This window comes from Lynx rufus, unplaced genomic scaffold (genome assembly GCF_022079265.1).
Source record: "Lynx rufus isolate CCGP_SWC_20201006 ecotype Redwood Valley unplaced genomic scaffold, mLynRuf1.p SCAF_2, whole genome shotgun sequence".
Taxonomy (NCBI): Eukaryota; Metazoa; Chordata; class Mammalia; order Carnivora; family Felidae; genus Lynx; species Lynx rufus.
The window spans coordinates 86,957,292-86,974,762 of NW_025814834.1; the positions used below are offsets into that span (position 1 = coordinate 86,957,292).

Genomic DNA, 17,471 nt, shown 5'->3' on the forward strand with positions numbered 1-17,471 from the left:
CAGTTCTCAAGCAAAACTTTGAACTCAGTATTTTTCCAAACTTTGCAGCTCAAAGTAAATACCTTTCATTTAAACTAATTTCAGTCAACATAATAAAATAGAGAAAACATCACCCACTTAAAAACAGCTTAAATTGCATGTGCTTTGTCACTGTAAACAAACAAGGTAAACATTGACATAACTTCAAATTATTCTTGGGTTGAAAAAAAATCTGCAGTTCAAAATAAAAATCCGCCTTTGGTCAACATTTTGGATGCAATTCAAAGTCTCTCATAAAATAAACATATTTTAGAGAGTGCTTTGAATTTCACTGTGTAATTTCTAGCCAACAGAAATTACAGTGGTATCTTTAAGGTTTATTATATGTCAGATCAATAGCCATTATACAGGGCCAACAACCTTTGAGATGCAATACCTTCTCTCTGCTTAACCCTTACTACTATGACATGAAAAAAAAAAAAAACAACTTCCTATAGGTGTTCCTTGGAGAAATCCTCTCAAAGTGAAACTTTCTTGCTTATTTGTTTTAATAAGAAAGTATTCTTTTCTGATAAAATCGAAAATGAGCTGAATTTTTGGCTAAGAAAGTAAAATTTTCATTAAGGTAATCTCCATGAGGATTTTTCAGTAAAAGGGGAATTACTTTGCATTCTACAAAAATAACAAATTATTTTGAAGCATGAGCTTAAAATATAAAAATGCCCCAACAACAGATTGTAAATTTTTTTTCTGATGCTTTTAAAAGTGCCTCGATCATTTCTACGGCTACAATGTTAAAGTTAAGTATTTGCTATTTTATTTAAACATTTTTGAAAAATGAACATTCTGAGGCTTTGCAGCATTATTAAGAAAAGCTGTCCATACTTTACCATGTTGTTACATGTGTTTATCTGCTGATTATAAAATGTGTTAAACAGTATTTTAAAAACAAAAAAAAAAAATGCAGAGCTGCGCTTTGATTAATTCAGTGAACAAAACATATGCTGTTGGTTCTGTTCTATGAAATTCATATATGATCAATAAAATCTTTTAAAAGAGCAACTTTGGCTTTAAGGCTTGGACTGCCGACCACGTTTTTCGTCCCAGTTAACTCAGGGCTCATACTGTTAACTTAGGCAAACAAAACCACTTTCTGGCTATCAGAGTAATGTCCTTTTAATATTTTTTTATCTTCTCTAAAATTTCTTTAGGTTGGAAGCTGTGTATTGTGGTTGCTACCCACTTTGTCCCAAAGATTTGGTTTATCCTGAAATATTTCCAGGTAGCCTCTTTAATGTACTTTCATCTTGGTTGAGATTTAATACATGATTCATGCTAAATTAGAAAGTTTGAAAATAAACTTAGGCGGGAGCAATTGTTTATTTGGCAAGTCAACATGTTAGTGTTAAGGAAAATTTTATGTGTTTTAATACATTAGAGTAAGCTTATATTTACCATCTGTTCTTTTAAGATAACAAAAAAGCAAGTTTTCAAATAGCATTCTTCATTGTTAGCATACACATCCCATAATGATGGATTTTTATAAGCAGGTCAGTGTTGCTGCGATTGCTTACAGATTTTTTCTAATGATATACACAGAGAAAAATCGAGGACTGGAAATCACACCAAATTATTTAAACAATTGACTAGTTAATAATATGCAACTCTTGTACAGGGTACATACGGCTATAGTACCAGTTCTTTGAAAAAATTCCCATCACTAAATATATCACATATGCATTGTGTTACATTAGAATAATGTATTTTAATCACCCAAAGGAGATGTCTAAACAGCACAACTACACAGTCTTATTTAGCATTAAGCATCCTTGTGAGCTGAGGTAACCTTATAAAATCATGCTTAAATAATGTAAAACACGAGGCAGCACAGAGCAATATGCATTTTTAATTAGTAAAGTGACTAATATCGAGTGTGTGCTTTGAGGTTTTTGTTTCATTAAAAATGTATCTGTTTTTCCTGCAGCTGAATATCTGTATTCTACACCTGAACAGCTTTCAAAAAGGCTCCAGAATTTCTGCAAGAGACCAGATATTATAAGAAAACATCTTTATAAGGTAGATATTGAGGAGAGATTTACGTGGTATAAATGCCATATTGAAGTACAAAGAAAAATCTTTTTAAAAAAAACATTTAATTAACATACTAATGTTTAAAGGAAACATGCTAGGGAGGGATATTAGTTGTTACACTAACAAGGATTAATTAAACTGGATGCCAGTTGTATTAACCTAGGTCTTATGAAATACGTGCACTTAATGCATGGTACATGCTTTTTTTTAATTTATTGTTTTCTAAGATGACTGTCCTTTACATTTAGCCCCAAGAGGCTTATAAAAATGAACCTGGATTAATGTAACTCATTAGTTTAAAAGGAAGTAAAGGAAAGATTCCACAATTATACTAATGAGGATAAGCCTTTCTTCCCATCATAATGAAATCTTCAGGCCTCAAAAATTCAGGTGAATGACATTCGTGAAGTTTGGTGTTCATTTTTTAACTACTTTGAAGATGATTTTCAAGAATCAAATGTTTCCCTTATCCGGTTTAATAAAATGACATAAAAATCCTCAGTTTGTTTAGAATGACACTGCCCATCTCCTCTCTGAATGGCAAAGGCAGAAAGAAAATAGTTTAAAGAGCATCATCATGCAATCCCCTCCTTCATTATCTTTTTTTTTTCCGTTGTTTGAATCAAGAATTTTACATTGTTGAAATGACAACACAAAGAGGCCCTGCTAAAAGTCTAAGTAATTGAACTGGGATAAATCTGCTTTATGAGTTTGGAAGGTGGCTCTAGGCCATGAGTAATATACCTTTTTATATTCTTTGAATGTAGCATCTTCATTTTACATAAATTCAGTATAGTTTACAATCTAGCAGTTTTATAATCCAGTATATTTTAATTTTCCTATGTTAATGTATAACCTTCCTACATGAAATACAGTTTGCTGCCTTTTTTCTCTCCTTTCTCTTTTCATGGCCTAAAATACATATTTACATAGTGATACATCAAAACAGGACTTTGTTTCTGCAGGAAACAGTTAAACTTCAAGAAAAAGGGAGAGAACCAAAAATGCAATTTAACACCCAATTTCAAGCTCATTATCTTTCATTGTCTATTAACTTGGCAATGGTTCAGAAGGTAGCTCATAATAGTTTAAAATGCTGACTGAACAGTTCCAGGCTTCAGTATTACTCCTTGAGTCAATACGATTGTACCGTATACAGGGGAAGCTCCACAGAGAAAATAGGTTTACATCCAAACTCCCTAATTTTTGAAGTTCAGTAGCGGTCAGATTTGTATCAAATGTTAATCAAGTAGTTTTCCACGTGACAGGCTATCAAAATGTGCAGATTATGAAAATGGAAGAAATAAAAGTATTTATGTAAATGGATTTATTTTCTGTATATGACACAGATCTCTTCAGTGAGTTCACCATCAAATTACTAATCTCTCCCCGCCTTCTGGTGAATTTTAGGTGAAGTTGTGCTTGTTTTTCGGTTTTATTGAGATATGACTGATGGTACTGTGTCCGCTTACGAACCACAGTACCGCATAATGACTTGACATGCGTTTATTGTGGAATGGTTACCACCATACATTTCATTCGCATCCATCATCTCATGTAGATACAAAAAAAAAGAAAAGAAAAGAAAAGAAAAAGAAAGAAAGAAAGAAAGAAAGAAAGAAGGAAAGAAAGAAAGAAAATGTTTATATTCTTGTGAAGAGAATGGTGAAGGTTTTATAATGCTATTCCCACCATCAAAATTTAACGGTTTTTAACTTTGCTTCAGGTTAGGCCTCATTATCTCTGTTAGTCTTTGTTTACAAATTCTTAACCATTACAAAAGTTACTGTGACAAGTTACCTTTAGTTGCAAAGGAAACAGACATCTGGTTGAAATATTTTAATATGATACTCTATAACATAGCTATAATTATTTATTTTACAAACAACTTCTGGAAAAACTCTGAAACATTGTCAGCTCAGTGGTAATGCTGTTAGTATATCAAATTGTTCTTCGTACAGCTTAAAAGATAACCTACGCCTTACATGTTATTTCCTGTAATTACTTTTTACATATGTTTTTAGACTGAACATCCTCAAGTATTCCAGCTCCAAGTTTTATAAGTTAATATTTCATGTGTAAGCATTTATAGGAATTTGTATGTATAATTCTTTTTTATGTATTTTTGCCGTGGATTTTTTTTCTTATAAGTCTATTACACACTTTCAGAGGTGCCCTCATTTATAGATCTTGATGATATTATATCTGAATATTAGTCTTAAAATTAATAAATTAGTCCAAGAATTAAGGTAACCGAGCTTTGTGATGCATTTTTCAGGAGAAACTGGTTAAAAAAAAAAAAATACAGGAAAGGACCACAGATTTAGTTTGGTTATTGTAATAGGATGTAGAGCCAAAACAGAAAAAGGATGCCTTCTAAAACTTTACAATTAAGATATAAACAGCTATGCTATCTTTTCACCTTATGGTTTATAAATACGCACATTTTCAGGTGACCTTTGCCTTCACTAAATACAAGATAACTATTCCCCCCAAGGCAGTATTTTCCTTACTTTTCTTATGCAATGGAAGAGTCTTTTGTGTGTACTGTTAACGAGAATGTTGGGTTTTTTTTTAGACTTATTCCATTGGACAGTGCTGTTTTGCTTTTATAAAACATATGCTTCTAAGATCTAAAAGGATAGAATGTCACTGAATTCTTTAATTTGCTCCTTTTACATTTTTACACCTTACTCTCTTTTTTTGTCAAAAGTTTACATTTTAAAATCATCTCAACTGCTTTTCACATAGGGTTCACTTTAGGATAGGATTTTTCATATGGATTCACACTTAGAAATTTAATGACTAGAATAAGGCTACTAACACTTGGCTTTCTTCTCACATGAGACATTATACTTTCAATATGAGTGAGAGTTTGGGGGCTATAACTTGAAGCAGGATTTGAAACAGAATGCTAGTAACTGAAAAGCAGAAACAGAATTGGATACTTTTTTTTTTCTTAAAGTGGCTCTTTCTACTACAGAACACTGTGCCCATGACTTCTCACCTGAAATGGTTTCAGATTTGAAATGTTTGAATTCCTCACATGCATGCAAGTATGTTCTCCCTCCTCCCTCTCCCTGTCTCCCTCTCTCTCTCTCTCTCTCTCTCTCTCTCTCTCTCTCTCACACACACACACACACACACACTTTTCTTAAGATCTTTCTTAAGAGAAATACAATGCATACTGAAATTAAATGTTTTTTAAGCATTTTAAAAATCTAAAACCATTTTCATAATTTAAAAAATCTAAACCACCTCTTTAAAAAGTTTACATCCAAGTTTAGTCATTGACTGCAGCTTTCTCGTACTTTCAGAACACTTCCTTTTCTGAGTTAGGTCAGACACATTGGCCACATACTTGTCACACAGATTAAAAATAGGTTTCATTTCATCCACGATGGGGAGCTTTTTATGACTCCAACCTAACTTGAACACAAGATTCTAGAAGTAATCATAAAATAATTAGCCAAGGATTGACTTCTTAACACTAACAATAGTTTTCCCTTTTCCAACCCCGGTAAGCTCAATACCATGAAGTTGTATTTTTGCCTCCTTTTTACTATGTGAGTTTACTTACTGAAAATTCCCAACAACCTTCTGATATCAGTTCCTTATGTTTCTACAGACTTTTCATCATTATATTTTAAAATGCTTTAGAGAAAAAATTATGGACCTTATATTGTTACAAATACTGAAAAGAGTGCAGGGCACAAACAGGGCACTGTGTAAAGTAGATACTGCCCGGACTACCTGGATAGCTTTTCGTTCCCATCCTATTTCTCATTTATTTTTATTTATAAATTGAGCGAAATTCTGAGTGGGGAAAAAAGAGATGCGTTCTCTCCTGTGCTTTCTGAGAGTGACCCGTGTTTCTCAAGATTGTTCAAATGCCAGCTGCTGGTTTTTATTCTGTTCTCCTCTTCACGTACTTCAACATTCTGGAAACCTTTATAACCTGCTCCTAATTGGAGGAAAGAAGAATTTTCAGATTTCTGCCTAAAAATGCCTCCAAACAATGATTAAGCTTACAGCTGACATTCAGTGCGCAGAGAAATCATTTGTGGTTGTCTTAATTCTATCAGCCTCTGTCTACCCGGACCACAGCCAGGCCACTGTAAGTTTCCTTCAAGGGACTGGTCACGTTATAGTCCCCTTTTAATTCGAGATTACACTCTAGATGCCAATAAGGTGTTGCTCACTTGTATTAACACTCCGAAGTCATTACTTGTTTCCTTAAAAATGAAAACGTAAAAGCTTGTGACATTTTTAGAACTTCTAAAAATCTCTCAACTGCACGAGCACAGTTTAAGGCAACTTCCCAATCTCTCTCCCTCCCTCTCTCCCTCCTCCCTAGTCTTCTCCCTCTCTCCTTCTTCACTTCCTTCCTTGATTTCTTTTGGCTTGGTTTTCCTTTGGTTTGTCTAAGTAAAATAAAAGCAAAAACCTTCAGCACAATAGATACACTTTGGGTGATCAAGAACAGTGAGAGGTTTTGGCGGCTTGTTCTTCTCTGCTACTCATTTGTAGCCTGGCTCTAGGTGAACTTCTTAGCCTGTCTCTCTGATTCATCTGTAAACTTAGAAGAATTTTTTTTCTCCCTCAATTCTTAATAGCATCCCCCCCCGCCCCCCGTCGAGGTACTGCTATAATGAAATAACGAATATAAACCTGTTTGTAAACTCAAAGTGCTTTATGCGTTTAACGTAGGAGTGATGGCATTTCTCTTGTGCCTTAGCCACTTAAAAGTAAAACTCACATTAGCAAAAACATGGGTTAAGGGCGTTGGGTATCTTGTGTTTATAAAAGTTAAAAGTTGGATGATAAACTTTGAGCAGCCGTCATCGCTCACATAAACCAGGAAATATGTGCGCGGTGGAATGTACCCATTTGCGAAAAATCGGGAGCTTTCCTGTACGGTTGAAAATACAGTTCCACTTTAAACCAATCAGAAACTGGGATTTCCTGAGTTGATGAAACTCGAGAACCATGTACTTGGTGGCTTTTTGAAATCTAATTGACGTAAGTTATGCAAATTTGCAATATGAATTTTGAACATCCTTTCGTCTTTCGGTTGTTAATGCTTCTTCCTTGCTTTCTCTTCTCTCCCTCCCCCTCGCAGGGTGAAATGACTCCTTTTTCTTGGGCGGCCCTACATGGTAAATTCAGGTCTCTGCTTACAACAGAACCTAGGGAAGATTTGTGACAGATGGGGCTAAGTCACAAACTTGCAGCCTAAGGCAGAATCTGTAGAACTTTCCAGAGTGTGCCCATATTTACCTGATCAGAGAGAAAAGAAAATCTGCAGAGGAAGCTGAGCCTGGCTGCTTGTCATAGCTGACACAGAGCCATCTGCCACAAACCTGTGGCGGCTTCAGATCTCCCATCCCTGCCACCACCCCAACTCAAATTAAATACAGATTCCTAGAGACGTTATGATGGTTACACATGTCCTCGGCATCACATGGAGGAGACTGTTCAAAAAAATATGTGGCCTGTTGTATAACCGCACTCATGTATCCCATATGTGGTGCCACATTGAATTTCCGGTTGAATCCGTTTTTATCCTTTGTACTGGATGACATGGTGCCTGAATTCTTTCTTTTTGCCGACACGATGGCAGCCGAACTGCAGCTTCAAAAGCTCGCACTTGGCTGTGTTTCTACCTAGGTTGCCAGGTTATCATCGGAGCCTTCTTGTGTCCTCAAAGGGCCACAGGGTCTGAAGGGAGGATCAGAATGCTACCGGACTAATTGGGCAGCCATCTCAGAGTTGTTTGTGGGCAAAGGGCTGCTTTAGCACTTTTATTTTAGCCAATTAATGACTCTCTGGCACGGGGGTGTTTAAGTGAAGGTATTAATAAGGGGTCTGGCAGGTATTCCCATGATCCGCAGAGTTACATTTGCATTTAATTTATTTTAAAGTTGCGAGATAAACAGCTGTAATTTGGACAAACATGGGAAATACACTAAGTGGAGCCATCTTGCCCATAAAATGAACACTGAGATACTCGTTTCAATTTTTTTTCCCCTGGGGTAAAAATAGAGAAATCAAAATACTTCTACTAAAAACAGTAATTTTGATATAAATATTCCTCAAAAATATTTGCATCCAGCTACAAATATGATCTTTTCAAGATAAATCACTTATGATTCCAATAGTCAAGCTGCTGTATTTGTTGATATAAAGATGTTTTGAACAGCTAGATTGTAAAATAAATTTTTAATAAAGTGCCTACTGCAATTTTTAATTAGCATATCTCATTTCTGTGTAAGAGTGTACATCTATCTGTATGTTTCTCACTGAACACTTTTCTTGTGTCAGAGACAACGAATACAATTGTTTCTTTTCCGGTTGTACAAGGATCTGTTTTGCAAATGTTTGTAAGATATTATGACATTTCCAAGATTTTCTTTGCATTCTGGAAAGCAGGAGGTAAACATTTGTAGTCATTAAGGTAAAGTCTGTTGATAAACCATCTTCTGTTTACTGACAGGTAAATTGTAAGTTTCCTAGCTTTTGAAACAAATAACTTTTATACACTACAGAGTGAGGAACAGCCAGGGAGAGGAGGGTAGGCAGGGGCCAAGTCTGGCCTTCCGGCTTCTAGAAGGATTGACTGGTCTAGCAAGCATCCGAGATTGAGCAGGCAGTGATTCAGAATTCTAGAAGGGCCCATTTGACAGGTAGCAAAATCGTCAGCAGGAGGGCCCATTTGACAGGTAGCGAAATTGTCAGCAGGAAACAGATCAAGGTCAAGGAGCCAGACGGAGAGAGCCCTCAGGATAGAGGTGATCTTACAGATCAAAGAAGGCAGGAGTTCAGAATCCCTGAGGTCTGAGAATTTAAAAGCAGGAAGATTAAGAAGCAGAAACAACAAACTCTATCTCTGCACCGAGTCCTCTCCCTAACCAATGTGAGACCCTTAACGCATGACTGGACATCACTGCTCTGGCTTCGAGTCGTATCGCTTGCAGGGAAGTCACTGAACAAATTACATCCTCACTCATAAAACAAAGGGCTCAGGGATTATTTCTGACGTCCCTTGTGGTCTGAAACTGGGGAACTCAGAATCTACCAGGGGTGCTCCTTTTGAGTGCAAACTTGATGTCAATATGCCTAAGAGGTTCTTAGATACTTCTAGGCAGGGTTTATCATCTAAGAAGATGAACTATACCAGTAAATTTGCTTCAGTCAGAAGATGTCTTCTAGAAATAATAGTATGATCTCACAGCCAAGAAACAGTGTTGAGTTTACTGTGTTTTAGTATCCTAAAACAGTGGGCTCCCATCTCAGTGTAGACATAGTTGAAAGTTACCTGTGTATGGAGGGTTTTTTTTTTCCTACACCCATAAACTCAAATCAGATTTTGTCGTTAGCCATGCCCAGCATTCCTTCTAGAATAAAAATTTACATTAAAGTTGTCACTTCTTAGAACTATGCTATCAGACTTGGTCTCAGTGCAAGTGAGCAATAAAAAAATTTTGTAAATGTGTAATTCTTAACAATTGAAACTTGAAGTGTGTGTGTGTTTTGTGTGCTTCTCAAACCCATTTTGTGGATAGAGTGTTATTAAGTAAATTAACCCATGTTTCATTGAAATCACAGGATAATTGATAATACAAGTTGACTTTTTTTTTTAATGTTTATTTATTTCTGAGAGCGCGAGTGTGGAAGTAGGTGGGCACAGAGAGAGAGGGAGACAGAGAATCCCAAGCAGGCTCCAAGCTGTCAGCACAGCTGACACGGGACTCAAACCCACAAAACTGTGGGATCATGACCTGAGGCCAAAGTCTCATGCTTAACCGACTGAGCCACCCAGGTGCCCCACAAGTTGACTTGTTAATTCGTAGTTCCCTTACTCTGAGTAAAGAAATTGAACACTCTCATTATTTCTTATTTTGAGTATGGTTGTTGCAAATTTTGATCTTCCTTTTTTGGAACACTCAATCCTGTTAATTTTATTCTTTTAAAATAAATATTAAGCCAATTTCAATTTTAAGTATCTTTAAAAGTCTGCTCACTATCAAGACCTTGATACAGCATCCAGGATATACGTGCCATGAATTTACCTAATCTGTGTTTCTGGTTAGGTGTTTCTGTAATAAAAAGCAGGGCACCTGGTTCTTAACCTATTCACTTATACCACGTTGATCAGGAATAGGTCAGAAGACCTTTCTCAAAAAGCTTGCGGTTTAGTAAGAATCCTTCCACTATGGCTAGGTGTGAATGCCCTGCTCTGACTCTCACATCTTCAGACATGCCACATAAAGATGGCAGCAGAATCAGGAAGTCGATGGAAACTCGCAGCCACACAGGGCTGCACAGATTCATTTCAACACCTTGAAATGCATCTGGAAGCAAAGATTTCATTTTATGTTGAAGGTGTTAATTATATTTGATATTTTTAAAAGTAAAATCTGTTTTTGAGAAAGCATCTGCTACCCAGAAATATTATGAGCCACAATAAAATTTTCAGTTAAGTCTCAAGATACTTTCTGTGGGTGATAGAATCAATTTTCAAATGAGAGTCCATGCTGTCTTTTAATGTCGACATAGTCTATGCGTTTTATTCTTCTGCTGACTGTGGACAAGTATCACCCTAAGTGCCTCTCTCTTTCGGTGAAAAATCAGGTAGTATTTAATATTAGATCTTATATTTAACAAGGAAGAGACTATGTTATAAATCACTGACATGAACACGTTTCATTTTAAAATTTGAATTGAGATATAGGACAACTAATGCTTTTATTTTTTAAGTGTATTTATTTATTTTGTGAGAGGCGGACAGAAAGCAGGTAGGGCAGGGGCAGGGAGAGGGAGAATCCCAAGCAGGCTGTGTGCTGTCATCGCAGAGCCCAGTGTGGCGCTTGAACTCACAAAGCGTGAGACCATGACCTGAGCCTAGATCCAGAGTCGGACGCTCAACCAACTGAGCCACCCAGGCGCCTCTAGGAGACTAATGCTTCCATGGTAAATCCTCCCTTCAAGGCTGTTCATTAAAATGTAACTGGGAGGGGCGCCTGGGTGGCGCAGTCGGTTAAGCGTCCGACTTCAGCCAGGTCACGATCTCGCGGTCCATGAGTTCGAGCCCCGCGTCAGGCTCTGGGCTGATGGCTCAGAGCCTGGAGCCTGTTTCCGATTCTGTGTCTCCCTCTCTCTCTGCCCCTCCCCCGTTCATGCTCTGTCTCTCTCTGTCCCAAAAATAAATAAAAGTTGAAAAAAAAATTTAAAAAAAAAAAAAAGTAACTGGGAAAGTTTAAAAACATGCATACAATTCTACATGCTGCTGAAAGCTTTGTGCATTTGTGATTACAACAGGACAACAACAACAACAAACCATGGGATTTACACCAAATGTACACTAACTTTTAAGTCAGAGGAGTGATGGTAGAAGGCACAGACATGCAACTAGGAGAGTAACATTTACTCTATGATTAGTGGCTTATTTCTGAAGCTGGCTCATTCTACCCAAAGTCTTTTCACACTCTGACTTTTTACGTGTCTTACATGTTATTGTTAGACGTGCCTTCTGATAGGAGCTAGGACTACTTTGGTTAGTTTTGCTACCATGCCTTCCTTAACATTTCTTGACTCTAAGTTACTGATCCGGTCAGATAACCATTTCCCTTCAAACAGTGGAAGAAACCGTCCTGCCAATTTCGCATGAGAAGACTTTCCTCTGCTTACCGGGAGCCAAGGACTTAACCTTGATACTGAAACAAATCATACTTTGAAAAAGTCTGACTTGATTGTCCATGGGTCTCTTTTTCCTAGGGCTGCTGGTCACCATTTCTCACTAATTCCTGTAACATTACAAACTCAAGATGGAAAACCATAGTTCTGGAAACTCCCTTTTGAAAGGTAATGGGAGGAAGAAAAAGGATGATGTTACATGAGCCAGTCCTCGCATCTTGGAAAATTCAGAGGTGTGTGGTAGAGCACAGAGCTGTCTGAGCTCCTAGCCACAGTACCTATCTCCCATACTGGCACCTGTTCCCTTTCCTCTTGAAGACAGGGTGAATTGTGGACTCTGTCCTTCATTGCGATCCATGGGAGGGAGTTCTCTCTCATGTCTTTGGAATTCCTAGCTGTACTTGAGGTATGTATGACTTCAGGGACCAGGATCCTCTCTCACCCTACTGGGCCCATTTTCCGTCAGTGGAATGTGGGGTCAGTGTCTTCAGGGACCCTCCCATCATCATTACCCGAGTGATGATGCCTTCTTCTCCCTTGCAACTCTATGGTTATGAGTTTCAACCCTAAGACAGGTTCATAATTGTTCTCACAAATGAATATGAGGAATTGCTTCTCCTTGGGAGATACTCCAAGATGCTTGTTACTCTCCTAACAGTTACTGCATTTTTAAATAGCTGACCTAAAGTGGCGTGCCAGAAGGGACTTCTGGGAATACTTGAGCGATATGTTTCTCTTAGGAATTTGAAGTCCTTTATATTTGACAATTTAAGATTTCCATGATCACCTCACAAATGAGAAAATTAAGGGGTCGTCTAAAGGCATATTTAGGAACCAGACTATGTTGTAGAAACAGAGACTTTTTGTATAAGCCTTCCCCTCCATTGGATGGTGTCATTGTCACCAATGTGTCTTTCAGGAAGCACCAAGGTCAGTGTGCATGACTATTGGACCCCTAGGCAAGAGAGTGCAGGGGGTAGCAGGGAGCTGCTTTGTGGCCTATGTTGTTGGTCTTGAAAGAGGCAGGAGAGACCATGCAGTGAAGCCAATGTTGTGTCTTTATTGTTACTATTACTGCACCTGCCGGGAGGCATTCAGCCTCCACGTCCATCATAGGGCCCACCTATGGGCCCGTGTGGTCTTTACACGCGGCTTTATGCATATAGGTACCTTCCCTGGCCCTCCTGGTAAGCATTTGCTTTTGAAACCTGTGGAGAAACTGAGGGCCCAAAGAGAAGCCCAGTTGCCGTGGGTCCCCTGGTAGTAGAGGCAGGTGTAGAAACAGCTTCTTGCAGAAGGCCACGGTCAATTCAATTGGTCGAGACCACCCTTGAGGGAAAGGGGCAAATCTCTCTCTCTCTCTCTCTCTCTCTCTCTCTCTCTCTCTCTCTCTCTCTCTCTTTCCTCCCCTCCTTCTTCCTTCTGCTTCTTCTACTGGCAGAAGGAATATGGGTCGATAAGTTGCCAGTACCTTTCCGTAGATTTATTTCATGTTACTCCTGGCCACATTTGTATTCTAAGTGACCATAGAGGGAGGAATATATAAGAATTGATTCCTGGCACTAAAATTTCAGACTCTCTGGCACCTGCAGTACTTCTGGAGAGCTGAGCCTTCTCTGTTGCCTTTCACCTCATACCATGATGAAGTTGCTTATCCACATAGATGGGAGGCTGGCCCTTTATCCAGAGGCAGCCCCCACGATCTCACCTGGTGCACAGAGGGTCTAGGATACAGGGGGCAGGTGGCATTGGCGGCAGAGGCACCTTTAATTGTGCAGCATAGGGACTGCTTCCTCTCATCCCCAATAGATAACCCAGAAATTACATCCTGAAACTTATTTCCCCGGAAAGAAAAGGAAGGGGAGGGATAACTTAAAAAGAAGATACTTCTAATATGGTATTAGACTGTAATTCATAGGGAAATTTATGCCTGAGATATGAATTTCTGAAAATAGGGTTTTTTTTTAAAAAAAGAGAAACACTGACACATCCTTAATTATAGAGTAATAAATACCAATGGTATATTATCTTCTGATATTTCCTTACACAGATATCAAAGCATGCAGCTGTTTTTGAAAACTGATAATCAAGTACAATGTAAGTATATTACATCTTGTACTTACAACACACCCTTCAACTAAGCAACCTCATGGAGTACTTCACAGTGAGAACCAGAGCTGCTCATAGTAGAAGCCTAACTGAACAAATTAGCCTTGAATTGTAACTTAAGAATCGTAGTCAAACCGAAATGCCTGTCCTTGCCAGGAAAGGCATTCCAAAGGAAAAGAGCATGCCAAGTAAAAAGCCTTTGCTTCAGGATTATGGAGGCAGTTCTCAAAAGCCAGCGTAACTTAATGATCAATCAGAAAAATATAGAGCAGTAACTACACAACAAGAAAGATATGTAAAAATTGTACAAAGCGTTAATATTGAATGGGGAGGTAGAGTGGGATTTTAACAGAAAGTATTACACTCTTAGAAAGCTCTATTTATTGCTTTTAATCCAGGCAGCAAAAGAAAGACCAACATGGTCAAAGAAAAGTATGTGGACAAATGTGGGGGGCAGGAAAGGAAATGAAGGTCAAACAAGGCCAATATGATTCAGAATGAAAAGGAGGGAGGAAAGTATAAGGAGCCAGCTGCAATTACTAAATGTTACATTAAGAAGAGCTGAAATTGAGAGGGGGAGGTATGGGTATTTTACTAAGTGGATTAATGTCCTCTTCTTGGGGTGTCTGAAGTTGCAGATTTTAATTTATTTGGGGCAGGGTTTTCTTGTGAAATTCTTAAGGGGGTGGAGGGATAAGTAGGGACAATTCTAAACAGAAGGTAGAAAAGGGGAACATACCATACTTTTCATTAATTTAACTAAAATAAACAGGGTTTGAAGCCATGGACAAAGGTAGTCCAACAAAATATTTAGTTCATTATAATAGAACTTAAAGGAGAATTAGAGGTACATACAAAAAAAAAGACAGAAACACCCACAGAGATGTGTCAAGCCAAGGATTTTGAGTGACTTAGAGGCTAGTTTATTGCTGCTCTCCTTTCTCCACCCATTAAAAAAAATAAATCATAACTCTGGCATGTAGAAACCTAGTCATGAACATCATTTATTAATATAAACTTAATCCTGTGCTGTTCTTTGGTGGGTGGTAAAAACATGAACTAACAACAACTGGCCTAAAACAGGATGATTCTCTCAAATACTGCGAAGCCGTAAGGAAAGAGAAACTCCTAATATGCTCTTTCACTTTATTTATTTTACTGAAGGATAAAGTCAAAAAGTGGAGAGGGCAGAGCCAAATCAAAGAAGGACCAGATGCTTGAAGGAGATTTTTAAAAGTCTTGCTAAATATGTACCAGAAGAGGAGATGGGCTTGGAACCTAGTGTGATTTTTATCAATTTATTAATCTGCTCACCTATTACCACTTCTGGGGGAGGTGGGAAAGCAGGCTGTCTGCCTTCTACAACCAAAGAGATCAGGGCAGAGACTTAAGCATGTTCACATTCCCTGAGTGTAACTCTGCTGTCCTGGGGCTGGAACCAGTCCGCGAAGGTACTGGGTTCAAGCACACGCCTGGCCAATAACATTAGGAACCATTTAAACTGAAAATATGGATCAGGAGGTACTTAAGAATTACTGATTCACAACTATTAATCGGGAATGCAAATTGCATTATTCAGGGGGTGGGCAAATCACTGAACTGGAACCACATGAAAAGGCACTTTTTATAAAAGCTGTGGGGGAAAATGACATTGGTGAAAAATACAAATGAAAAATGGGAAAGTATCATCTACAAAGAGGAAGATCCCGTAAAATGACTGAACAAGGTGGCCTGGTGGCCTTCAACCTGGTGCATCGATTCTGTCAGTAAATAGATAACTGACAAAGAGGTGAAGCCTTCTATTTCTAAAACTGACCTAGCAACAAGAGGGAGAAAACACAGAGGAGTACATTGCCCCGTGGCTCAGGGTGACCCTCAAAGGTCGTGTAACTCTAGTGTTAAAAATGAGGGCACAGAACTAGCGGTTTGTAACGCGCAGTGAGTGGGCTTTGGATTCTGAACACTCCTTCATCTGTGGAGAATTCAGCATATTGTGGAGGTGAACCAATGCCTCACATCCCAGGGACAGGGTGTTCTGTAATCATAGTTAAGAGGAAAGTCATCAAAGCACACACCTTTTCCTTTATTCCTCATGAGCTGCAGAGCCATGGTGGGGAACTCGTGCTCTGTCTGTGCTTGCTGCTACCTTCCCTGGCTTTCAGTCGGCTTAGCTTTTTCTCTGGATTTCTAATGCTGTGATAGCAGGCCAGGAAAAAAAAAAAAAAAGGAATCTACAAAACTGAAAAAATACGTGTGTGCGTGTGTGTATGTGTGCGCGCGCCGTTGGATTTCGCTGAAGATAAATGAATTGCAACAGTCTAAGCACCAAATTTTAAAACTTAAAAAGTATGAGTAATGGAGTTTTGAAGAAGCGAAATGTGCTCGAGCGGAGTATTTATAGTCCTTTTTTTGTGAGAGGGCCCCCAGACCTCTGGGTGCATCAGCAAACTGTCCTCCTACCGGAGCGTGCAGCTGCGATTTGGCCCCAGGCACCACCTACCCAGAGTCACTACCAAATGCATTTTACATTTGCACAGATAATAAAAGTGGGGGGGGGGGGGGACGAGAAGGGGCCGCTTTCCCCCTCAGCGTTCCGTGTTTCCTTTTGTCGCGGCCGTCAGCTGACACATGGAAACTGTGCTGTACGTTTTCCTGCCTTTAATCTGTAATTAAGGATTCCTTGTCTGGGGCTTGCTACTACCTCTTTTCGCCTTCCCTCCCGGCCTCTCGGGTCTTCCGCTCCGGGTCGGGTCTGGCCCCGCCGCCGCAGGCGGGGGCTCGAGGTTGCCCGGCTGGGCCGCGGGGCAGCGGGGACACGGCGCGGCGCGGGGGCCTCGGCCCGGCCCTGCGCTCGCCCGCCCGGGAGCGCGCGCCCCGGCGCTGCCCCGCCCCGCCCGGTCCCGATCCCCCTCCCCCCAGCCCCCGCGAGCCTGTGCCCGGCGTCGGGGCCGCTGCGCCAAGGCTGCCCGCAGCGGGACGGGTCGCCCGCGGGTCCCCTGGAAGCCGCCGCCCTCGCCGCTCGTCCTCTGCCCCGCGTCGCGGCGCCTCCGCGGCCGGCGAGCCCGCGCTCCCGTCCTCCGCGGCGCCCTCGATGCCCTGCGCGGCGCCATCTGGAACGAGCGGACGGCGATCTGCACGTCTCCGGGCGCGAGGAAAGGGAGCAGGGGGGCGACGGTGAGGTCACGGGGTCGTGGCCGACCCCGCTCGGCTGCGTAGAGCCCCGAGGCCGAGGGCCGAGCGAACCCCGGGCGGCGGCCGCGCTCACGCCCACGCCGGCGCCCACAGTCGCGGGGCTCCCTTGCAGCCCCGCGCGCTGGCGCGCACCGACACTGACACGCACCCCGCCACGCGCGTTCCGGCACTCACGCGCTGCCACGCACACGCGCCGCCACGCACACGCGCCGCGTGGCCCACCGCTGCCCTTGCTTGCGCGGGGCGGGAACCTTCCCTGTAGGAGCCCGGGGAAGGCAGCGCAGCTCTGGGGGTTGGGGGCAGGACAGCGCTCTCTCCAGTCGTCGAAGTATTTTACTGAACTGGGTTCCCGGAGTCGGCCGCAGTCCTCAGTGAGACGCTCTGATGAGGGTGCACTGAGCAAA

General features: G+C 40.5%; 1 protein-coding gene across 1 annotated transcript in view; it reads left to right on the forward strand.

Annotated features, from left to right (window-relative positions):
- GTDC1 (glycosyltransferase like domain containing 1) overlaps positions 1–8,333 on the forward strand; it is a 292,594-nt gene extending 284,261 nt beyond the window's left edge. Inside the window, exons 9-11 of the mRNA XM_047082236.1 lie at positions 1,191–1,261; positions 1,964–2,055; positions 7,193–8,333. Coding sequence (XP_046938192.1) covers positions 1,191–1,261; positions 1,964–2,055; positions 7,193–7,276 — 247 coding nt within the window. The 3' untranslated portion in view covers positions 7,277–8,333. The remainder of the gene's footprint in view (positions 1–1,190; positions 1,262–1,963; positions 2,056–7,192) is intronic.
- The last annotated feature ends 9,138 nt before the right edge of the window (positions 8,334–17,471 follow it).